At 35.3% G+C, this 26,256-nt stretch overlaps 1 protein-coding gene across 2 annotated transcripts in view; it reads left to right on the top strand.

Annotated features, from left to right (window-relative positions):
- The window catches only part of OMA1 (OMA1 zinc metallopeptidase), a 52,531-nt gene extending 28,703 nt beyond the window's left edge, over window positions 1–23,828 (top strand). Inside the window, exons 8-9 of one of the 2 annotated variants that reach the window (XM_054691847.1) lie at window positions 5,020–5,169; window positions 23,537–23,828. In XM_054691847.1, coding sequence (XP_054547822.1) covers window positions 5,020–5,169; window positions 23,537–23,542 — 156 coding nt within the window. In that variant the 3' untranslated portion in view covers window positions 23,543–23,828. Of the gene's footprint in view, window positions 1–5,019; window positions 5,170–20,467; window positions 20,911–23,536 lie in introns of those variants that run through there. The other variant, XM_037498596.1, reaches the window with a different exon arrangement.
- The last annotated feature ends 2,428 nt before the right edge of the window (window positions 23,829–26,256 follow it).

Genomic DNA, 26,256 nt, shown 5'->3' on the forward strand with positions numbered 1-26,256 from the left:
AACCAGGGAGGCCCGGTCATTTAATTTTTGGTTGCTATGATTTCACCTCCCAGTCAAATCTTATGATAAAATTTCACTTCAGGTAAAGAAGAATTGTATGAAAATTTATTAAAACTTAATTTTTTGTATTGCTTAATGAATGAACATGTTGGCAATCAGAAGTTGCAAAAAACATGAAATAAATTAGAAAATAATGGGAAATCTTTGCATTTCTCTTCTGTGTTTTCTTCCACGGAGTACATCAACTATTTTTGATAAATCAGGTTTTTTATCTTCTTTTCATTGAAGTAACACTGCTTTATAACATAATGTGTCAGATGTTCATTGTTGAGAATCAGCATGTGTATATACTACATTAAGTTCACCACTAAATGTCCAAATCTAACCATCTTATTAATGTCCGCCTTTTCCCATTTTCTCTTCTTTTTTATCTTGATGAGAGGAATTAGAAAATGTTGAGATTGATTGAGCTATCTTGAGACTATATCACATTCAGTTGGAAAAGAGACATTTTTATTGACTGGTAAAATGTTGTTTAGATAAGAAATGGGGTACAAAATAAAGTGAGTTAAGTGGTGCCGTCAGCAGTGTTGGGAAAATGAACCTATGAAAGTCTGAGACTGGAACCAGTTTCCTGATGCAGTAATGATGACAGTAATGACTGTAGTGCTGATGACACTGATGATGACATTGAAAAAATGGTAATAATGATAGCTACCGTGTCTTCATGTGCTGGTCATTGTCCTGATTTTTTACATGTTTTAATATTTTAAATCTTTACAACAACCTTACTATTAGGCTCTTTTTACAGGTGAAACTGAGGGATAGAGAAATTAAGTAATTTGTCAATGACTTTACAGATAGTAAGGTTCTTCCTTTCCAAGATAAAGTTCTGAAATGGAACTTTCTATAATAGTTTAACTTGCTAGGAACAATTTTGGTTTTCTGCAGTATTGCTGTTAAGATAATGACCATTTTTATGACTCTTTGGTCCTTTTAAATCTCGTCTTAAAATAGCCTTGGTACTGTATTCTTCTGCCTTTATGAATCCAACAACCCTTTTGCTATAGTTATTTGTAGTGTTATCTCAGATGACTATTTTATCTACTGTATGTCTATATGGAATACAGGAGAGGAAACCAAAATGACTGGGACAAGTGTAGGGACTTAATGGCATTCTGAAAAAAAGATTCAGAACTACTGATAACAGAATTTACCTCTTAGAGAGGATGATAACTGGCAGGAATTTTGTGGGGAGTCTAGATTAGAGCAAAATTCAGAACACATTTCCTTTTTATATTTCTAATGAAAATTTTGGGTACAGGTAGGGTATACTAGTTCTAGATCTATTTATACATTTTTATCTAGCATTATTTTGGCATTGGAAAATGGTCGTATTACAAAACAGTTCTTAGTACTGTGCTCTTATGAGTAACATCCCACTTAGTTTCCAATTAAAAATTGCATTTTTTGGTCAGTGTCTCTTAATACATATTCATGAATATCAGTATTATAGCTTGAATTAAACTGGCTCTTCTTTACTTGTAAATTGTATCCTCTCAGGACCATGCATAGTGTCCTGCAATACCCATAGGCCTCTGGTTCCTCACTGGAAGTCGAAATAGTGTCTTATTATTCTCTAGATTTTGTGCTGGCTACTTTAGAGTCATCACATTTGATCTTTATTTAATTTATTTTACTTTAATTTCAGCTTTACAGATGGATTGAGACTCCTGGAGATTACATTTTTGACCCAAGGTCATACACTCTGAAATCAGCCTACTTGTGATCAAATGTTGCCTCTGTTACTTGTTAGCTATGTTACTTTCAGCCAATTCCTTGACCTCTGTGGGCCTTGTTGTCCTCTTCTTATTTGTTAAATGAGCATTATAATGGTATTTACTCTATGAGATTGTTATGAGGATAAATGAGCTAATATAATGAGTTAGTACACTTATAATCAGTTAATCATACACTTAGAATAACACCTGGGGTATGTTGTCATATGTTTGATTTTTTTATTAAATAAAGAAATACTTGGTATTTTGTAAAAGGTGAAAGATTTATACAATATGAAGAGAAAACAGAGTATTAATATAACTGGTATTTTGAAGCGAAGTCATTCTGGTTATAAAACCTGTGCTCTTCTAATTATCCCAGTCTACTGCCTCAAAAATTATTCCAGGAATAGTGCATTTCATTGAAAGATACTTTCTTACATTTCTCTGTCCAACTGTGGCTATTATTAGTTCTGCTTAAAGAAATCTTGTCTAGAAAGAGTCCCATCCTTCCTTTCACACACTTCAGAAAACATAAGTTCTCTATTTCACCATAAGTTTAATAGTGGCAGGTCATTTAGGTTTGTGATGGACTGAATATTTATTTGTAAAATATTTCCATTTTAATTTATAATCATCACTTATTTTGGTAAGAGTATTTAACATGAGTGCTACTCTCAACAAATCTTTTTTTTTAAATCTTATTTATTTATTTTTAAAGATTTATTTTTATTTATAAAAGAACCTGGGTACAGGCCAGATGCGTGGGAAGGTGAGAGGATTCACCAGGGAACAGAACAGGCAGACTGAAATACACTGCTGAGGGGAGCAGCGGGCGAGACAGGAGAGGTCTGCTCACCATGTGGATCAAACCATCACTGCAGAGGCTGCGGACAGCTTCACAGCGCGGCACTCAACCGCCTGCGCCACCAGGGAGGCCCTCTCAACAAATTTTTAAGTGTATGATAAAGTACTATTAACTGTAGGCATAATATTATATAACAGACCTCTAGAATTTATTCATCTTGCATAATAGAAACTTTATAATTGGTGAATAACAATTCATTTTCCCCTACCTTCAACCTTTGGCAATGATGACTACTCTGCTTCTGTGAGTTTAATTATTTTAAATACCTTGTATAAATGGAATCATGCATTATTTGTCCTTTTGTGACTGGCTTATTTCATTTAGCATAATGTCCTCAAGGTTTATCTATGTTGTTATATATGGTTAGATCTCCTTATTTTGTAAGACTGAGTATATATCACATTTCCAAGTTATTTCCACATTTTTGCCATTGTGAATAATGCTGCAATGAACAGAAGAATGTTAATATCTCTTGAGATACTAATTTCAGTTTTCTGGGTAAATACCTACAAGTAGGGATTGGTGCATCTTACGCTGTTTCTATTGTTAATTTTTTGAAGAATCTCCATACTATTTTCTGTAGAGGCTGCACTGTTAAACATTTCTACTGAGAGTGTACAACGGTTCCAATTTCTCCATGTCCTTCCTAACCCTTCTGTATTTTATAATAGCCATCTTTTTATTTTTTATAAAAGATTTATTTATTTATGCATACAAGCTGGGGTACAGGTCAGAGGTATGTTGGGGGGGGGTGGTGAGAGGATTCACCAGAGACAGAGTGAGGAACACAACAGGCAGACTGACTGAAGTACACTGCTGAGGGGAGCAGTGGGTTAGACAGGAGCGGTCTGCTTTGCCTTGTGGGTTGTTCTCTGGCTGGCCAGGCATTGAACTCGTGGCCAGGCATCGAACTCATGCTGCAGAGGCTGTGGATTGCTCCATCATGTGGTGCTTAACCCCTTGCGCCACCAGGGAGGCACCAATAATAGCGATCTTAACAGATGTTGGTGCTTTCTTCTGTGGTTTTGATTTGGGTTACCCTCATTATTAGTGATGTTAAGCATTTTTTTCATATATCTGTTTACCATTTGTATGTCTTCATTAGAGACATCATTTGCCCCTTTTTAATTGAATGATTTTTCTGCTTTTTGGTTCCTTTTGCTGTTGAGTTGTAGGAGTTCCTTACATATTTTAAATAACAAGCCTTTATCAGACATGTGGTTTGTAAGTATTTTCACCCATTTGGTAGGTTGCCTTTTCACTCTGTTAATTGTTTTCTTTATTGTGCAGAAGCTTTTTAGTTTGATGTAGTCCCTCATGTCTATTTTTGTTCTTGATATCTCTACTTTGGTGTCATAGCCAAGAAATCATTGCCAAAATCTGTCATAAAGCTTTTCCCTTATGCTTTCTCCTAGGAGTTTTTACAGTTTTGGGTCTTATGTTTAAGTCTTTTAAACATTTTGAGTTGATTTTTGATTTTTTTGTCTGGTTTAAGATAAGTAACCAGTTTTATTCTTTTGCATGTGGATAACTAGTTTTCTCAGCAAAATTTCTCCATGTATATTTTTTGCAACCTTTTTGAAGATCAGTTGACTCTATATGCAGCAGTTTATTTCTGGGATCCATACTCTGTTCCATTGGTATACATGTGGGTTTTTATGTCAGTATCAACCTGTTTTAATCATTGTAGTATTGTGATACATTTTGAAATCAGGAACTTTGATAATGTTCATCTTTTTTTTTTTTTTTTTCTCTTTCAAGATTGTGTTGGCTATTTGGGGTCCTTTGTGGTTTCATATGAATTTTAGAATTATTATTTTTATTTTAGTATAACATGCCAATGGGAATGTATTGAAGCTCTGGATTCTTTATGTCTTGTGGTTTTTTAATGATACAAATTTTCCAGTCCATGATTATGGATGTCTTTTGATTTATTTCTGTTTCCTTTAATTTCTTTGATCAGTAGTTATAGTGTACAGGTTTTTTACCTTCTTAGTTTAGTTTAATTATTTTATTCTTTTTGATGCACTCCTTTATGCTTATTTGAAGTTTCCTAATTATTCTAGTGGTATAGGTTAAGACTGAAATTTCTTTAGTGTTATTTAACAACAGGTTACATTTAAAAACGTATTTTTATGAAATTAAAATTTTAATTTCTGTGAAATAATTTTTGCCTTAATATATGTTATTAATACCTGTCATAATGAAATAGTGGGATTCGCATGAGTGTTGTGTAAGGGAGGGTAGGAGGGAAAGTCTGTGTTTTCTTTTTGGATTCTTCAATACTATATTATTATTATTTTTTTCCTTTCAGTAAATTATTGTGCATCTTCTACTTGTATTAAAATGACAGAAAATATTTTTTGGTTTTAGGCTTGTGTGGATGTCAGAGCCAGTTCAGTGTTTTGGCAGCAGATGGAATTTGCAGAAAACCACAGTGGTCATCCCAAGTTGCCAGAATGGTTATCCACACACCCTTCTCATGGAAACCGAGCTGAGCACTTAGATAAACTCATACCTCAGGTGAGCTAAACCCATATAATGCAAAGAATAATTTTACCATTTTAAAGTTTATTTATTATAAATTTATTTTTCACTGTTATTTATTTTTAATGCTATTACTTTTTGTGCTTAATAAAAGAGAGTTCTAGCCTTTCAACTATTTTGATTACTGTAATTATGGATTATCACTTTTCAAAGGATTGGAAAGTAAAATCCTGCTTGTCTACAAGTCCTTGGGAATAGATTGCTGTGTATTAGTTGGATTTTCTATACAACATGGTAAAGGTTTAACCTTTTTTGTATCAGACATTTTAATTTTAACTGATTTGTTGAAAGTCTCAAACTCAAGGTGTACTTTTTCAACATATTGATTGCAATTTAATCTTTTCTTCTTGATTTAAGCATATTGTTAAAATCCCGGTTAATGAGTTGTATAAAAGTTTTGAGTCAACTTAGTATTCTTTATAAAGATAGTCAAGTATGTACTGTGGATCTTTCTGACTTTTTTTTAAAGAATTCATTAAATATCAAGCTGAAACAGTTTTCTCCAAGTTGTTTTCATTATCTTTTGAAAATCTTTTGCTTTTTACCCCTTTTTATTGAGGTAACATTAGTTTACAACACTATAATACTTTCAGATGTACAGTTTCTCACCTCAGCTAATTTGTTAACATCAAATGTTAACATTTGAAAAATTCTAAATGCTTTCTCTGGTTTTCATATCAGTTTAAAATGGATGTCAGACTTCTCCCAGCTAGGTTACATGTTTTCTTCTGTCTCACCTACATTAAATTTTCTAGTTGGTTATGAAGGAAGAATGTTTTTTAGCCATTTAAAAATTGATATTGGCCTATTAACTAAAGGATAATACAGCAGATGCAATTATATTATGGAAGTATTTTTCAGTGTGACTTGAAATTCAGCTTAACAAGTTTGAGTATCTGTTGTAAGAAAGAAATGCCAAATACCAGGAATACAATGAGAAATAAGACATGATTCTTGAAATTTTAAGGATGCTAAGATAAGTACAAAATAGCTTTTGTTATAATTTATCTTAAGAACAGTAGCAATATTGTGGTATGCAGTTTGAAAGAATTACCTGCACCCAGTTTGGGATAAGAATTACTGAAAGATTCTTTTCATCCATTCATGTGATCAATAGTTACTAGTATTCATTGGTAATATACCATTCTATTGGTAGGGATTCAGCATGGGACAAAATAGTCTTGGCTTTCTCAGAACTAACATTCTTAGTTAGTTAATGTAAATAACAAACAAATATATGTATCAATCAGCGATAAGCTTATTGGGGAAAATTAAAGCAGGTTAAATAAAGGTAGTGAAGAGGGCATACTATTTATATTCATTCAGTTGTCAAGGAAGGCCTTGCTGAACAGAATCTGGGAAGATTCAGGGGAACAAGTCCTATGGATATCTAGAGGGAGATTCTCTCAGGGGCAGGCAGTAAGGGCAGAGGACCTGAAGTAAAAGTATGTTTGTTGTCTTCAAGGAATAATAAATAAGACAATGGAGCTGCATAGAATAAAAAAGGGTGAAAATGGCTGAGGTACAGAGGAAGTGGACCATGAAGAGTGTTCTAAACCATTATAAAGTTTTATTTCAAATGATATGGGAAATTAGTGGAGGGTTTTGAGTAGTGGAAAAGCTTGATCTGACTTATGTTTTATAGGGATCATGGAGGATCCTATGTGGAGAGTAAGCTATAGTGGGGCAAGTGTAGAATCAGGGAGACTCTTTGAGGACTCTTGTAATAATCCTTAGAAGAGATTATGGAGGCAGAAGACAAGGAGAGGAATGGCCAGATTTTGGATATATTTTGAAAGGAATGATGACAGGATTTGTTGAGAATTTGGGCATACTTTGCCTTTCATGAGCTTTGCGGACATGGAACTGGCTGTCTAAATTTGAGGAAAAAAATTCTTGAGAAAGAAACAGCAGGGAAATATACTCAGTATAACATATAGTAATCACTCATCTTTAAAGGGCAACAGAGGACTGGGACAATGTGTATTTTATCAGTAGCTGATTTGTGCTGGATTTGCTGAAGATTACTGATTTCAAGAGTCTTGTTAGTACTACCTAAGATCCAAGGACCTTATCCCACACTGGGAGGTTTGACTTATCTTTAAAATCTTAATAACCATAGGGTTTACTCATGGAATTCCTTATCTTTTTACTTTTTGCTCAGTTAAATTCTAAAAATACATAGTTTGCATTAAATGGGTGAATGAATTTTAGCCAATTTTCATCTGAAGCCTTTCCTAAAATCTAAGCTATCTTTAGAGAAGTTAAAAAAAGTGCCTTAGATAAATCTTTAAAAAAATAATGTATTTATTAGTAATTATGAAGAAAAATGATTAGAAAAATAAATATGTTAGTTGGGAGCCAATGATGAAGAAAAAATTTTGAGAGGTATTTTTTTTTCTCTAAAAAGAAACAAACAAATACAAACTATACTAGTTTAGAAACTTAATTTGAAAACCTGTTATAATTTCTTATATCCCCTGCCCCCAGAAGTGAGTCGATTTAGTTTCAAAGTAATAAAACTCTACTACAATATTGGGAATAATTCAGTGGTTGAAATACAACTGATATAGCAAGTGTATATTGTTAATTAGAATACATAGTCATAACTCAGAGTTTGGAATTCCTTACTATCATAGGTCTAATTTTTATAATGAAAGTGATTCCTCAGGCAGTGTATAGAATTGTGTGAGTTTTTATAATACTAACTACCTTCTTGTTAGATTTTATTTAAGATTTTTTTTCTACTTAAGTCAATACAATCAATGTTACTTTCTCACTAAGGCTCCTTTTCTTTAACATTCACCAGAGTAGGCCTGCAGTGAGGGAGATCTCAGAGGTAGTTGGAAATACAACGCCAGAGCACAGAGATGAAGATAACAAACTCTTAAAAAGAAGTGATAGTTGAAAGAATGAGAGTGGATGAGTTTACTTGGCAAGTGAGCAGAGAAGATCCCAGAGTTAACAGTATTATGTCGTTTCCACATTTTAATTGGTAGGAAAACACAGTTATAGTAGATCAGATTCATTAAAAGGAGAAAAGAGCACGAAAATCAGGAAGGATTTTTATGGTTTTATAAGAACACAAATCTTGGTAACTTTGACTTCTTAAAGTTTGACTTATTGAAGATTGTGTATTTTTCTTATCAGATTCCTTGGATATCATTATATGAATGTGTTAATTGTTTACCATAGCATATGATAAACATTTAAGATGCATTAAATGTATACATTCAACAAAAACCTCTACCCTCATGAAACTTATTCTGCAGTAGAGACAGAATAATAATAATAATAACAAATTAGTTATAGAGGTTTCTCTTTCTGGCTTGCAGCCTTCTCTTTGTGTCCTCACCTGGTAGCAAGAAGAAGCCTGGTGTCTAGTGCTCTTCTTAATAAGGGCACAACCCCATCCCTGTCCCCTCATCTAACCCGAACTTCCTCCCAAAGCTGCCATATCCAAGTGCCGTCATAGTGGAGATTAGGGCTGCAACATAGGAATTTAGGGGAGTATTGACACAGTTCAGTCCAAAGCAGATAGGTAATGTGCGAGCAGAGAGGACTGGGGTGCTGGAATAGCTATTTGTAAATGGTAAGAAAACATTTCACTGAGAAGGTGGTACTCAAATAGTTAACTAAGTGAAGAGTGAGCTATGTGACTATCTGAGTGGGATAAGCCTTTGGGGAATAGGAAATACAAATGCTGGAGTGAGCTTGCTCTATTTGGGGAACAGCAAAGAAATCTGTTACTGGGAAGTGAGGGTGCATGGGCTTTGAAGCCCATGTAAAGACTTTGGTTTTGCTTGGAGATGGGAGACTAGTGGAAGGTTTTGAGCAGAGTACTGAAGGATTACCAAGTTCTAATTTGCTTTTTGAAAGGGATGTGATCTACAGTTCTCTACAAAGCAGTAGTGCAGTCATAGAATTTTGCAGTATTTTAGTATGGCGTGTTGTTCAGAAAATAGACTAACTTGTTTTTTGTTTTCAAATTAGATTTGATTTAAGAATCCTCAAATTAGAAAAAAAAATACCCTTTTAATTTTTTTATGTGAATTCTGAGATAAATCATGTGTAATGCCTAGTTAAATATAATCCTGTGATCCATGAGTATTTAAAAAAGATAAATACAGGGTTACAGTAATAATATTATTTGTAGTTAATAAGATGATATAATTTTATTTACTTGAAATAATCAGTTAAATTTAGAAAACACATCCCACATATTTGGTTACCATAACAACTTGGGTGAAAAATTGAAGAACAGATGTTATATCAACCTGTTGACGTCTAATAGTATGACAGTTTTAAGATGATAGTTACACTGTTACACTGTTTAGATTTTAAATTTATATATACCATAATATCTCCTTGAAGAGATACTTTTTAAACTTTCTGTAATGATTGTTATCAAGTATTAAGAAATTTTACTTCAAGGATTTATTTTAAGACTATACGTATTTAGGGCTTCCCCTGGTGGCACAAGTGGTTGAGCTCTGGGCAGCCTCTGCAGCGCTGGTTAGATCCTGACTGGCCGGAGATGGTCCCACATGGCGCGCAGACCTCTCCTGACTCACCCGCTGCTCCCCTCAGCAGTGTAGTTCAATCTGCCTGTTCTGTTCCCTGCTCTGTCTCTAGTGAATCCTCTCACCCTCCCGCGCATCTGTTCTGTACCCCGGTTCTTGTATGAATAAATAAATCTTAAAAAAAAAAGATTGTAAGTACTTAGACTGAATTTTTATTGATTTCTTCTTTAACCAACTTTCTCTTCTGTCCTCTCCCTTGGGAGTAGAAGAGTTGAAAGGATTGGAGAATTATAAGATGTATAGGAAAAGCATTTAAAAACATTTCATTTAAACTTGCTGTTTGTTGTCTTTTGAATAGGATTTATTTTTTTAATATTTTCAGTCAGCTTTATTTGTAAACTATTTTTAGAATCTTGATATTCAAATTTATTACATTCAATTTTTAGATATCATCATCATTCAGTGGCAAGCTGTAAATCATTTTAATCTCATTTCATTTTGGATTTTAAAAAATTTCAGGAAGCTAAGGGTTTGAACTCGTGTAAATCTTTCTTATGCATTTGTAATTGGACAAAGTAAATACACAAATCATTAATATTGTATGTCTCATGAGTAGAAAATATGAGTGTTTAACATTGAAGTGAAATGTACACAAACATATACTGTTCACCTTACAGAATCTCATTTTGTCTGACAGGGAGAGTGTTGAGGAGAAGGCAAATATCATAGCAGCTACTGTAATTGAATTGGCCTCTGAATCATATAAAGCCAGGAAGCCTGACAGTAACATTGTCTAAAACCTTAAAAAAATATTGTGGTGCATGTGATGTGTATCTACTTGAGGCTGAAATGAATGGGCTATTAGGAAAAATTGCTTTTGGGGGAAAAGGGAGAAGAGTAATGATATTTTTAGAAAAACACTTAAAAATGGAGCTGATTTTTTTCCTCCTTGAAATGTCTTCGTTTTGATTTTCAAAAGATTTTAATCATGACGTCAGCTCCTCTGACCTTTTCTCCCAGCTTTAAAAAAAAAAAAATTATAGTTTATTTTATGAATAAGTAATTACTGTTTTACTCAATATCTAATGCCTAGAAGAATCCTTATATGTATCACTAGTTGCTTCATAAATATTTCAGTTGTTACCAGGTATAAATATTGTCTTAACACATCATTTTCATATCTTAGGATTATAAAATTTAATTTGAAAACTTTTCTTACTATTATTCCAGCAGACAATGGAATGTGTCATGATGGCCTTAATTTTTAGCTTTTTATATTTATTTACTTAAAATGTTCAGTTATTTATTCTTAATTATTTTAGACTACTTCTAATACTAACCAAACTCCAATTTCTATTGCAATTTGTGAAAGGAAATGAAATGAATTATAGAGGAAATGTTTTTGAAAAGTAAAACCATGGCATGCACATATAAAATATACACATATCTGAAATTTTATTAACATATTAATGAGGGAAGCAGTAATGTGTTACAACAAGCTTAAAGAGAATTCAAGAACCATAGATCTACAGCAATAAGAAATGATGAAATGACTTTACAGATAGATGCAAAACTGATCCATTCATAAGGCAATAATCAATTGCATTCCACCAGACATATTTCATTTCCATTTCCATGGACAAATATCATTTGCATTATTATCAGTCTCTGCAACTTACAGACTTGTAAAATAGCTCAAAGGCCTTGAAAGGCAGAGATAACACAGAAGGATGTACTTGACAGGATACCCAATGGTCTTTTTTGCCCATTTCAAAGTCTTTCATCTTTCTCTGTTTTTATTTTCTGTTGACATCCATTTGCCTTTGAAATAATGACACCAAATCAAATCATCCTGTCATACTAATATATAAAAGTAAGTTTTTGTTATTTTGAAGTAGCAACGTAGGCATTATCTTTGTTGTCATATTCCTTTTCTCTTAAAGTGGCAACTTACTATTCTCATTAATTTCTGTTGAATCTGATTCTGGTGAATTTTGGATTGAGGTTACTAATGCTAAAATCTAGGTCTGAAAAAAAGTATTGAGTAAAGCTTTAAAATTATGTGGTTGCCTTCAGAAATTAAGGGGGAGGATTGGAAATAGGAGAGATGTAAAGGGACTAGTTTCATTTTTCAAAAGTGTAGAGACTTAGAGGAACCTTTCCTCTACTGCTCTGGCATCTTCTGGGATTGGTGAACAGTCAAATTGACATCACACAGATTGTAGAAGAAAAAAAAATACATGTGTATGGAGAATCTACATGGATGTGGATTCTAAAGTAAATGGGGCAAAATAAGAGTATCTATATTCTGAGCTAAGGGATGGGATAAGGCCTGGGACTTCAAGGCAAGAGGAATGCAATTCACATGGTTAGGAGAGGATGAGCATGATGCAGACCTAAAGATGTAGTTGTTGGCCATTTGCATTTCCTCTTCAGAGAAGTTTCTTTTTAGCTCTTCTGCCCATTTTTTGACAGGATTATTTTCTTTGTTGTTGTTGAGTCTCATCAGCTCTTTGTAGATTTTTGTGATCAACAGGCATATGAAAAAATGCTCAACATCACTTGTAATCAGGGAAATGCAAATCAAAACTACCATGAGATACCATCTTACACCAGTGAGAATGGCAGGTATTAAAAAAACTAGCAACAACAAATGTTGGTGAGGATGTGGAGAAAAGGAACTCTCCTGCACTGCTGGAGGAAGTGCAAACTGGTCCAACCACTGTGGAGAGCTGTGTGGAGATTTCTGGACCTACTAAACATAGAGCTTCCATATGATCCAGCAATTCCACTCCTAGGTATTTACCCAAAGGACACAGAAACATCAATTCCAAAGAGCACCTGTACCCCTATGTTTATAGCAGCACTGTTTACAATAGCTAAGCTTTGGAAACAACCCAAATGCCCAAAAATAGATGACTGGATCAAGAAGATGTGGTACATATACACCATGGAATATTACTCAGCATTCAAAAAAGATAAACACATGCAATTTGCAGCAACATGGATGGCGCTGAAAGGGATCATGCTCAGCGAAATAAGCCAGAAAGAAAAAGAAAAATACCAGATGGTCTCACTCATAGCAGGAATCTAGAAAACTTAAATAAGGGACCAGGAAAATGAATAACTATAAGAAAGTGAAAATCAAAATCAACAAAAAAATATGAAACAGAGACACTCTATGGGGAGTGGGGGGCAGGGAGGGGAGGGATTGTGGTCAAAATAAGGGGGTTGCAATTGTATGGGGAATATAAAAATAAAATTTATTTTTAAAAAAAAGATGTAGTTGTTAAGATCAAGAGTAAAGTCATTGGAATGTAAAAATGACAGGAGAAAGGGGACTAGAGGGATGTTTTTTTAAACACATTTTTAGTTTTGCTTTTTTTTATTTTTTTAAAGATTTATTTATTTATATAAGCACTGGGTACAGTCAGAAGCATGGGAGGGTGAGAGAATTCACCAGAGCCAGAGCGGGGAGCAGAACAGGCAGACTGATAAAATACACTGCTGAGAGGAGCAGTAGGCGCGGCAGGAGAGGTCTGCTGCACCATGTGGGACCCTCACCGGCTGGCTGGGACCAAACCAGCGCTGCAGAGGCTGCCGGCAGCTTCGCAGCCCAGCGCTCAACCGCTGCGCCACCAGGGGAGGCCCTTTGCTTTTTATTTTAAACACATTTTATAACACATATAAAGATGGAAAATAGTTTAAATTATTGAATGGACTCGTACTTTCACTTACATTCAGTAATTCTGATAGCATGTGACTGAGGGGCACACCAGCACCCCCAAACTTGATACATAAAGGGGTTGAGCCATCTGTGTGCACAAAGGCAAAGACACACTCTTAGCGTGAAAGATCTTTAATAGAATTAGTGTGCATAGAGAGAGCAGAGAAGAAAGAATAATAGTTTCCCAATAAAATACCCAAGATTACCCACCCCTTATGGGCAAATACTCAGCCAAAGAGGGTTGGCCTGAAGAGGGGCCACTGAGGGCAGAAAACTTGCCACTATCTAAGGCACCTTCTGGCAGGGGACCATAGGAAAAGGGTTCTGAAGCAGGTCCCAGAAAGCAGGACAAAAGGAACAAATTCATAGTAAAAACCGAGGTAATAGCTGGTCCTGTTAGCTTCCCCAGTGTCTCTCACCCACGTTTTTCTTTCAAGTGTCTCTATGTCTCTCAGGTCTAATTTAAAAGTTTTACTCCATTAGAGAGAATAGCCTAAATGGTGAAAACTACAAATACAGCGCCACCTGAAGTTGATTTGATAAGGCTGATTTAACTACAATGACAGTGACAAAAGAAGAAAAAATAACTGCAAATGTAAGATACATCTATTACAGAAAATTGTTACACTTGTAAATATAGCAGACAGGCTGTAAAACTTTCAGTGGAGGCTGTAAAGAGCAGAATTGATGTCCCCACTCATTGATGCTGGATATAGAAATACATGGCACAAACAAATTAAAACAGAGACAAAAAAAAAAGTCTAAAAATTGTAAGAATATTGAAAAGACAAAGAAATTTAATCCGCACATAATAAAGGTAAAGACAGTACAGTCATTCATGTACTTGTGTTTCCATTTCCTCGACTGTGGTTTTCTATATCACATTTTTAAAATACAGATAGTATTTCTCAAGGTGGGCTTTTAGAAATTTCCTAGAGCATGAAGCCTGAAATGATGATGCCTACTTATTTAAAGATATCAAATACTTAATCTTCATTTTAAAGATAGGTTCTTACAAATTGCCATTGTATGAAGAGAAAGTGTAAAGACATTTCGGAGTAAGAATGACTTTGGTCTTCTTACATTTTATTCATTTTTTAGAATTTTTAATATATTACTCTCTATATATATATTAACATAATTGTTCATTTTGAACAGTGCTTGATTTCTCTCCTCAGGTGTAATCCCCATAAAATCCCCACCACCAAATCACCCATGAACTGTCACCACAGTCTCTTGTGCTCTTCCCTCCCCTATTTTGACATCTCTTTCTCCCCCTCCCCAGATGAATGTCTCTGATTTATAATTTGCTTGCTAGTTTTGTGTTTTTTTCCCTGACCCCTATCTGGTTTCCCTGTATTCCCCCTATAAGTGAAACCATCCAGTATTTTTCTTTTTTGTTCTGACATTTCACTGAGCATAATTCCTTCTATCTCCATCCATGTTGCTGCAAAAGGCACATGTTTATCTTTTTTGATTGCTGAATAGTATTCCATTGTGTGCATATATATATATGTATTTATATATATTATCAATCACATCTTCTTGATCTAGTCATCTGTTTTGGGGCAGTTAGGTTGTTTCCATATTTTGGCTATTGTTAGTAGTGCTACAATAAACATAGGAATGCAGGTTTCCTTTCAAATTAGTGTTTTTGTGACCTTTGTGTAGATTCGTAGGAATGGAATGGAATTGCTGGGTCATACGGTAGCTTCACTTTTAGTAGTTTGAGAATCTTCCTAACTTTATTTTTAAATATACATTATTTTTAAGAGCAATTTTAGGTGCACAGCAAGTTTGAAGAAGATAGAGAGATTTCCTTTTCACATACATAGTTTCCTTTACTATCAAGATCCTGCACCAGAGTGTTACATTTGTTAAAATAGACTAACCTACATTGTCCCATCATTTTCACCCAAAGTCTATAGTTTACATCTGCCATTGAGCACTTAGGTTGTTTCCATAACATGGCTATTGTATATAGTGTTGCAGTGAATATAGAAATGCATATAGCCCTTTGACTTAGTTTTTAGTATTCTTCAGATAGAAACCTAGGGTTGGGATTGCTGGATCATATATTAGATCTGTTTTTTATATTTTGAGACTCCTCCATACTGTCTTCCTTAGGGGCTGGACCAGTCTACATTACCACCAGTGTACAAGAGTTCCTTTTTCTCCACATCCTTGTCAACATGTGTTGTTTCTGTTCTTACTGGTATGGGCCATTCTCACAGGTGGAAAGTGTTATCTCATTGTGGTGTAGATTTGCATTGCCCAAATGATAAGTGATGAGCATTTTTCCTGTGCCTGTTTGCCATCTGTATATCTTTGGGAAAGTGTCCATTTAGCTCTTCTGCCCATTTTTTCATTGAGTTGTTTATTTTCTTTTTGTTGAGTTGCATGAGTTCTTTGTAGAACTTGGATATTAGTGTGTATGAAGTACAAATGTCTTCTTCCATTCAGTAGGGTGTCTTTATTTTAATGATGGGTTTTTTTTTTTTCCACTGTATAGAAACTTGGGTATAGTTTGATTGTTTCCCTTGCTGTTGGAGTCAATTCCCCAGTGACATCTTTGAAGTTACATATTAGCTTATTTTCACGTAGTAATATGCATTTAGGTTTTGTCCATGTCTTTTCATGGCTTGGTACTGGATTTCATTTTAGTACTCAATAACATCCCATTGTCTGGATGTAATAGTTTATTTATCCATTCACCTATTAAAGGACATCTTGGTTGTTTCTGAACTTGGGCAATTGTGAATAAAGCTGCTATAAACATTTGCCAAGCAGGTTTTGTTCCTGCCAGTTATTTAACCTCTCTGGGTTTCAATTTTTTCAGTTGTAAATGAAGAAACTCTTCTTACACTTTGATCAGATCATTTTTGTTTAATTGGGGGGGATGTACTTAGGTAAATCAAATGGAGATTAAAAATAACATTTTTGAAAAGACTTTTCATAGTTGGGTAATTTATAAAAGTCAAACAAAATAAAACTGAAAACAATTCAGAAGCATAGTAGTGAGAAAATACAAAGTAAATTGCATGGGGGCAGAGATCATCACTATTCTGACTGATGTGTACCTAGTACCTTTTTCAGTGTGGTAGTCTAAACATTTGTTGAATGTAAAAATACTGAATAAAAGAACTTAAGGAAAAGAGAAGAGCTTTTACTGAATATAAAAGATTACAGGAGATGGAATTATGTTCTTCCCTTTGCTGCTTTGCATCCTCATTGCTAAACTCAGCTGCCAGCTGTTACCTGATGGACTCCACACTTGCCTCCTTGCTGATACTAGTGAAGGCCTTTAGGCATGTGACAGATCAGCTTTTCATGTGGAAATGAATATCCACATGGTCGTGAAGGCATTAAAGCAAGAGTAGACTGTTTGTCGCAATTTTTCCAGGACAGTCTCAGTTTATGCTTGATGTCTCACTGCAATTCTATTAATAGTTCCTTTGAATCTCAAAGATGATCCTGGCTTGGACAGTGAGTCACACTATGTAGCTAAGGGTCTGACTACCGCTTTACTTCAGTGCTATTGTTGGGAAACATTTTCATGTTTTCTTCAGTTCAGTTTACTTGAATGAACATTTTTTTTTAACATCCAGTAGATGGAAGATACTTTAACAAGATATGAAGAAAATTCAGACGAGGCCCACTGTCACCAAAGAATTTCACTTTAATGCTTTTTCCTCTTTAGTTTGTTTTGGTAATTGAGAACCTCATTTAGAATCAGATGTACTCCTCGATCAAAGCTCCTGCCTCATCCATTTAGAAGACCTTTTTCTGGCTTGCTCCTGGCTTCATGCCCCTTGCTGCTGTCAGATTTAAAGAAATGTTCCTGTATAAGAACTTGTATCCCTACCATACAGCTCTATAGGTATTTGACATAGAAATTCCTCATCCCCACACTCATGGGACTGCTCCTCTGAACTATGTGGACCTTTTACCTTGGAAGCAGGCACACAAGGCCCCTCACAGTGTCGGGTAAGCCGTGGGTGGGAGGAGAAGTGGGTAGACAACAGGCCAGTGGCAGGAATTGGGGAAAGCTTGCCCTAATTTTACATATTCAGAAAATCAAGTATTTTATTTCTCTACCTGTCCTCTAGGGTGGTTTTGAAATGTGTATACCTCCAAATAGGAGAATAGAACATACTTATTAGTAGCTTATTAGCTTGACATATAGTAGCTTATTAGCTTGACTTACAGCTTTTAGGTATTTAAACACATGGTATCTGAGCCTCCATTTGCATTCTTAGAAAGACCTCATGTGTATCAAGGATGGGCCAACTCAGAGTAAAACCTAAAATCCTTATCATGACCTAAGAGGTTCTATCTGTCCCTGTTCTCCCACCCCCTCCACCCTGCTGTACTTCAGCTGTACTAGCTTCCTCGATTTTCCAGAAGACTAAAGGCACACACTCATCTCAGATGCACTTGTTTCTCCCTCTTCTTGGAATGCTCTTCTTCTACTCACATGACCTCTTTCCTCATATCCTTCAGATCTTGTTCCCCTACCAGTCAAAGTCAGTATTTTGTCAGTGAGACCTTTCCTCTCTAGTCTCTCAAATTTTCTACTGAGGAGTGTTTATTTTATTCCCTCTTTATTTACTTTATTTTTTAAAAAAGATTTATTTATTTATTTATGCAAGCACTGGGTACAGTCAGAAGTGCGGGAGGGTGAGAGAATTCACCAGAGCCAGAGTGGGGAACAGAACAAGCAGACTGACGAAACACACTGCTGAGGGGAGCAGCAGGCACGGCAGGAGAGTTCTGCGCACCATGTGGTACCCTCGCCAGCAGCCGGGGATCAAACCAGCGCTGCAGAGGCTGTGGGCAGCTTCGCAGCCCAGCGCTCAACCGGTGTGCCACCAGGGGAGGCTCTTTATTTACTTCCTTTAATAATGGGTATCACTGTCAAAAGTTGCCACTTAAAAATGAAACTAATTTCCCCTCTAAGTATCTTTCTTTTAATACCCCTTAAATATTAAAACTTTTTCCTTAAAAAAAATTTTAATTTTAAAAAATTAATTTGGTGCATACACTTTTGCTCTTTCATATGTACACATGTTCTACTCACCCTCTGCCAAACTACCTGTGCCAATACCTCATATATTCTATCTTCCCCTACCCCTCTTCCCTTTAGTAACCATTAAATTTCTTCACTGAGTTTAAGATTATTCCTACTGTATTCTGTCTGTGTATCTTTTTTTAGTTATTTATATTCTTCAGATGAGTGAAACCATCCAATATCTATTTTTTGCTTTCTGACCTATTTCACTTAACATAATCACTTTGAATTCTGTCCATTTTGTCTCCAAAGCCACTATTTCATCTTTTTCACAGCTGTGTAGTATTCCATTGAGTATATATGCCACAGTTTCTTTTTCTGTTCATCTGTTAAAGGACACTTAGGTCGGGGGCCTCCCTGGTGGCGCAGTGGTTGAGCGCTGGGTTGCGAAGCTGCCCGCGGCCTCTGTGGCGCTGGTTCGATCCCCGGCTGCTCCCCGGCCACCGGAGGAGGGTCCCACATGGCGCAGACCTCTCCTGTCGCCTGCTGCTCCCCTCAGCAGTGTACTTCGGTCCTTCTGCCTGCTCTGCTCCCGGCTCTGGCTCTGGTGAATTCTCTCACCCTCCCGCACTTCTGACTGTACCCAGTGCATGTATAAACAAAAACAAACGAACAAACAAATAAATAAATAAAACATTCCTCTATTTAAAAAAAAAAAAAGGGGGGGACACTTAGGTCGGGTCCATGACTTGGCATTTGTGGACAGTGCTACTGTGTAATAGGTGTACATAAATCTTTTTGTATTAGAGACTTTTCATATATTTAGGATAAATACTTAATAGAAGTATTGCTGAATCATATGGAATTTCCATTTTTACTTTCTTAGGAAATCTCCATACTGTTTTCCAAAGGTCCTGTACCATCTTGCATTCCCACCTACAGTTGATGAGACTTACTTTTTTACCACAACTTTGTCAGCTCTTGTGATTTCATTATTTTTAATAAGGGCTGTTCTCACATGGGTGAGGTGATAACTCATTGAAGCTTTGTTTGCATTTCCCTTAAAGCCTTTTATATACTCACTTTAAAGAGTCACATAGTTCTCTTAAGGCTAGCTACTTGAAGTAACAGTTCCCCTACCTTGCCCTCAATTTCAGTAGTAACTATTTCCAACTCTATTATGTAATTCTTTTGATATTCCCCAAAATATCTATGTAGCATGCTTATTGCTACTTCCTAAATTTTCAGTTTCAAGGATTATCTGTTTACTTTCCCCTATAGAGAATAAGAATTAAGCTTTCCCTTAGCATTGTTGCACCTTTGCATGTGCACACACATGTCTAGCTCTCCGCCTTCCTAAATATGATTAAATTGTGATTTTAATTAGATCAAGATTCAGTATTTTAAAAATTGTAAACACACTATTCATAGCTGAGTCATGTAATATGCTGATTACTTTTCCTTGCCCTACAGCTTGTTCTTTACTTTTCTGGAGTTAAAAATTGATGGTTTTGGTTTGCTTACTTTTCTAGGTTATTAGCATCAATTCCAAACCAGACTGTCCCAGTTATGTATATCTTCTTTTAGGATGTTCAGATATCTGTATTCTGTTGTTTTTCCTTTCTTGAAAAAAAATCTCTCAGAATCTTCAGATCTTTTCTAATCTGAAGAGTTGTTCTCAGGGTTACCTTGAGTTTGACTGAGACCATACAGACTACCTCTCATAAGTCTGTTTATCTCCAACAGGGCATCAGACAGTTGTTAAAGATAGTTGTCTTTTAAAGAAATATATTATTATGAGAAAATGTTATGAAAATGTAACTATTTACCATGAATCTATAGTTGTCTTTCATGTATTGTAATTGAAATACTTTTTATTACAAAAATATAGATTGCACTGTGCTGTATTTCATTGTTTTGCATAGAGCATATTAAGATTACTGAATAATCTTAATATATACATATATATGTATATCTACATATGTATATATGTATTGCATTCTTTCTTTATAGGCTCTGAAAATTAGAGAGATCTGTAATTGCCCACCACTTTCAGGACCAGACCCTCGATTACTATTCAAGCTCAGCATGAAGAATTTTCTTGAAGAATCCAAGAAAGAAGACCTAAATATTACTGTTAAGAAACAGAAAATGGATACTCTTCCTGTTCAAAATCAGAAGCAAATACCGTTAACATACATAGTTGAGAAAAGAACTGGGAGTTGAATTAAAATTTATGAGATACAGGATGTATGAAGAATGCAGCAGTCCTTATCATTTTTATGTTATTTTTTAAAAAATGATGTGTGAATGAAAAAAATGGATATTCAGGGTCAAATCATGTATATTACAAGTATTATCTAAATTCTAGTAGGTATATTTCATGAAATATTGATGTATTTTAATATATCTTCAGTGAGGAAAATGTCACAGAATAAATTTATATTATACATTTTGCTCTGTCTCCTTCTTGCTTTTGATTTGGAAGACCTCCAGTGGATGAGAAATCAGAATGTGCAGTAATTGTTATTGTAGAGAGGGTTCCAGCTGAGCCTAAACTGGATTTCAGAGCCTGGGTAGTTATGATCAACTGGGAAACTAACAATCCGAAGCATCTGTTTGCATAAACTGGTTTGCATTGAGGTGTGATTTTGTGAATTAGGGAACCCAGGGATGTCCTGGTCCTCGCAATGATGATGAGGTTAAAATGGCTATTCACAGAAGCCGAAGAGACCATTTTCATAGGGAGACACAAGTAGCGCTGTTTGTGATCCACCTGGCAAAATGAGAAACACAATGGGAGACAGGGGCATTTCTTCACAGATGCAGTGTGCTCTGCACTCAGATCTTAACAAAAAGTCAAGTCGTTTTGGTTCCTTGATGATATTAAGAGTCTTGGGATATCAGAGAAGGCAACCACGTTGTTCTCAGGAGGGTACCACCAAAAGGGACAAGGACAAGGTGCAGCCCTCAAGTTGCTCTCCCTGGGCAGAAGATGTCAACAAAGAACTAGAAAAGATGAAAGAAGCAGCACTAAACACATCTGTACTGATTTCCAGAAATTACTATATTGTGTAAAGATGGAAATGAGTTTTTAAAATGTGTTATCATTGATGTAATATTTATTCCCAAATTGGTGAATTCTAGTGATGTCAAGGTTATATTCCTAAGGACATTTTTTTGGGAAATGTGTATTAAGTAAATAGTTTTATAGAGAATTAAGAAAGAAAGAAGAGTTAAGAAAGAAAGAAAGAAACCACCTTTTACTGAGTATCTATTATGAATGGGGCTCATGTATTCCGTAACCCTATGAAATAGCTTTTATCATTCTCATTTTACAATGAGAAACAGATTTGGACATACATATAAATAATATACCAAAGTTATCTCACCTAAGAAGTGCAAAGCTAAATCTATCTTGCTATAAATCTGTCCATTTCCACAATTCTCCTGTATCTAAAACTAAGCTTTCAAGAGACAAGGAACAAATGCTATTCTCAATTGTTTGTTACCTTACTTGTGTAGTTTTAATACAAGTAAAAATTTTGTAATTATAAAATCAGGGATCACATTATCTGCAGGGTGCTTTTCTGGTCTTCCTCTCAGCCTCTTTCAAAATTAACATGAAAAGCCTGGGATGCGGTAGGAAAGCTTTTCTGACTATAAAAGACTGTGACTTCTCATTTGGGATGTGTCTCCACACTGTTGCATTTTCTTAGACAAAATATTTACCTAACTGTTAAGAATACAAATTCAGAGCCTATTTATGTTTTTCAGGGTTTACAGTAGATTATTTGTAAGGAATTTCATGATCTCTACTCAAGACACTTGTGAGGAGGAAGTTCAGATTAACTGTACTCCATGTAGCTATTCTTTACACTCCTAGTGATTGGAGTTCTGTCAGAGACACTATATAACATGTAAAAACATTTGGAGAATATCACCTAGAGGTAGACAATAAAACACGCCGTTAGATTTCCCTGCAGATTTCCTAAGAAAACAGTGTAGAAGAGACCCTAGTCTGCCTTGTCTTCCATCCCATTATCACATCTAATTGTGTTGTTCAAACTGTCTAGAAAATTATACAAAGTTGACATCGTGTCAGAAAACGCATAGAGACAATACCTTTATAGTGGTTATGAAAGATTTTTAAAAAACCCATGCAATCAATAAATATAAAGGAAATGTTACATTTCATCTTAGGGTTTTAGGAGAAATTAAATAGCTATTGAAATGTAATAAGTATACATACATTTTAGGTTGTATGTGCAAACAACCTCTATGTGTTCTGCATTTAATTGTGTAACTTACTGTCAGTACTTTTCATATCCTTATAGGTGATGTTGTTAGCTGGTTAGCTCAGTTATTAGGGATATGAGACCAATATCCAAGGCACGAAGTTAATCTAATAATCCAGATATTTCTAAGACTGTGACCTAAAACTAAACTCAAAAGGAATAGGTATGTTTATTGCTATGTCTCTAATGCCTAATAGATTGGGCACATTATATATAGGGCATTTAACCTTTTACTGATACTTGACACTCAGCATCAACCATCTGGTCAAAGGAGAAAGAATCATACTTCATGACATCTCTGCTTTTCAGGAGGTTTGGAACATTGGGCAAGTCACTTCAACTCTCTGATGCTCCTTCCTTCATGTGTAAAATAGGTATAATAATTGTATCTTACATGTTGATGTGAATAAGGAAATGATGTACTTAATACATTTAGCACAATGTTTTGAATTCCAAACAACTAAAAATAGCCACCACTTATTGAATGTTTACTTTGTACCAAAGCATTTTCCAAGCATTATTGAGCCTCACTGCAACCTTATATACAGTAGCTATTTTTCTGCATTATAGATCAGGAAACTGAAATTTGGAGGGTGAATGAAACTTGCTCAAGTTTACATAGTATATTTTTTATGATTACTTGCAAGAATAGAAAAAACAAATTCAAGCAAAAATGTATTGCCTCACCAAACAGAAAACTGGAAGTACACTGACCTTTAATACAATTTAGTCCAGAGGACCATGTTATCAGAGCAAAGACATCTTTTCTCTGCCGCTTTCTCAGCTCTAGCATTACTCTTTCCGCGCTATCAAGATGGCCACCAGCACTCTCTGGCCCGGGTTCCATGCTTCATTCACATCTGGTGGGAAGATTGATTCACTTCACAGCTATTGAAACAAAACCTTCAGTACTAACTGCAGCCTGCAAAGAGCACCTCAGAAATAATCTCCATGACAAGGTATGTTATTCTGACCTGCTGAAGTTGAAGATAGGTGCAGTTTATACCATCCAAACAGTGGCCTCAGCATAGTAACTGGAATAAAAACTTGTTGCATTTATGGTCTTTCAGCAGGCAAAAAACCAAAATAATTCCTTGAAGATTTGGCCTAAATTAATATCCGAGCAAAAAAAATGTAGCATCTATTTTAGATGTGATAATAAATTTGCATTAGCATATTTGCTGTACCATTTACAAGATTTTTTTTTTCTGACCAGAATTATCTCATATCCTCGAAATCAAACTATGCGATTGGAAGGACAAGTGGTGTTATTTGCTCATAGGGGAAAAAACTAAAGCTTAGAAGAATTAGGCAAGTTACTCAAACTTCAAGTAATTGACTGAATTGAAATTGAAAGGAAAAGATACATTGATTTGAATCATTCAGTGTTCTTTCAGTAATAACACTTCCTTTGGACAGGAAGGTATTACTTCCATTTTTATTTGTAAACCAAAACTCATCTTCTACTCCAAAATCTATGTTCTTCATCCATTTACTGCCACTTCAATTGGAAAATCTCATAAAGAAAGTGAGAATGAAATGTGTTCATTTTCCTTTACCCCTCACTTGTGAATAGTAGGGCTACTACCCTCTTTTCCCATAGTTAATAGCGTTCATTTTAATACTCTGGCAGGTGGTAAAAATATTTAAGTATATTCATATACATAAAAGATAAAATCCTTATTAGTCATTTCATACTGTGTTTTTATTAGGGCCTAGAGAAACTTGTGTGGAGAAATACCTCTCATGTCATTATTTGAAAGAAAACCCGATCAGTGACTACCCCTTTATTCCCTAACTTCATCAGAGGGCTAGTAGCCCCCAAAGATAGGCCAGTGGCTCCTAACCTCTTAATCACCTAGGACTTGTTTATATTACTCGACTTCATGTGCATGAACTTTTTACACCCCAAGGCTGTTTGTCTTGAAGGATTGGAGTGTGGACTTAAGAGTAGGTACTCACGACCAGGATTCCTGGCTGTTCAGTGTAGGAATTGAGATAGTTGGACATGGAGCTTAAGTCGCAGGTGGTCCTGCTTGCAGACCTCAGAATTTCTGTGATGTCAACCAAGACCAACCAAGGCCTTTGGTTATCATGTGATCTCTGATGTTACCAAAATTCCAGCCAAGAGAAAAAATTGTGATTTTAATTAGTCTGGGTGGCTTACTTATATGAGAGAAAATATAAGATTTCTAGTTAGGCTCTTTGGACTATGAAGCATAGCTGGCAGATTCCCAAGTCCACATTCATGGACCAAAAGGGACCAGGCACATCTTCCTGGGCATCCCGGTTCTAAAATCACATTTGCTTTTTTTTAATTCTCTTCAGAAAATAAGAGAAAGTGAAATCAATGTACATTAATTTTTATCATTATATCAAAGTATAATCATATTTTCATAGATTAGGAGTGATGAATGGCCTACTTAAGGGTTCTGTTGTTCTTAATTTAATGATATATGTGTATTTTTTTAAGGTAGATAATGTTTTTTGCACAGAAACAACTTGAATGTAATTTTTTCCACAACTGCTCCCCTCTGATATTATAATGGTTTTGAGAGAATCAAGGGCAACATGACTAGTCTATTTTCTTTGGGAACATGGGATGATAACACTTGCTTTGCCTACTTCCCAGGGCTGTTAAGGGTTTTGAGGACAGCAATGTGAATAGACTTTGTACAACATCCAAAATGGTATACCTATGCTGATTTCTTATATTTTAACTTTGCCTCAGTCTGGGTTATAAGATTATTAGTTAGGAGACATCATTTCTGGAAGTATGAATATCTGATCTGCTACAACCTAGATTTGACAATGATCTTTTACTCAAGTGTGAGGAAAAGGAAAATTTTTATTTGTGGCATGCTTTGTTTTGATCTGATTTATGAATGTGTATGTGTGTTTAATTAACCTAGTTATTCTATTTTAGTTATTCTATTAATTCTGCTATGACCCTGGCCTAGAGAATTTCTACATTGTGTTGCTTTAATCTAGAGAAATAAGGTCCACTTTTTCCTGGATGGCCAAGCCACTTCCCTCAGATGATGGACAGGAGAAGGGGGAATACTTGACCTACTAAGGACAAGATACCACAACATTTCTCTCCTTTTAATCTTGGTAGCAGCTGCTAGAGACATGAGTTATTTTCCCAATTTACAGATAAGGAAGTGGAGCTCACAGCACTGTGTATCTTGGCTGAGGCCACACATATAGTCCAGGAATTTAATTAGGTTTGTGAGACTTAAAAGCTTTTACTGACTTGCACAGGCTTTTTCTTACACACAGAAAAAGAGAGCAATTGGCAGGGAATCCTGGGAACATTTATTTGGGGTATTCCAGTGCCCATGGCTTTTCTCCTGTTCAGTAATCCCTGAAACTTTCCATAATCTCATCTTTCAACACCATGCCTCAGCACTCCAATCTTGTAATTAACCAATGAGCTAACAGAAAGATGTTTGTGACAAAGGCCCAGTAGCCCTTAGAAATATAATTTGGCACATATTAAAT

This window comes from Talpa occidentalis, unplaced genomic scaffold, assembly GCF_014898055.3.
Source record: "Talpa occidentalis isolate TD23 unplaced genomic scaffold, MPIMG_talOcc4v2.1 talOcc4.9, whole genome shotgun sequence".
In the NCBI taxonomy this organism is placed as follows: Eukaryota; Metazoa; Chordata; class Mammalia; order Eulipotyphla; family Talpidae; genus Talpa; species Talpa occidentalis.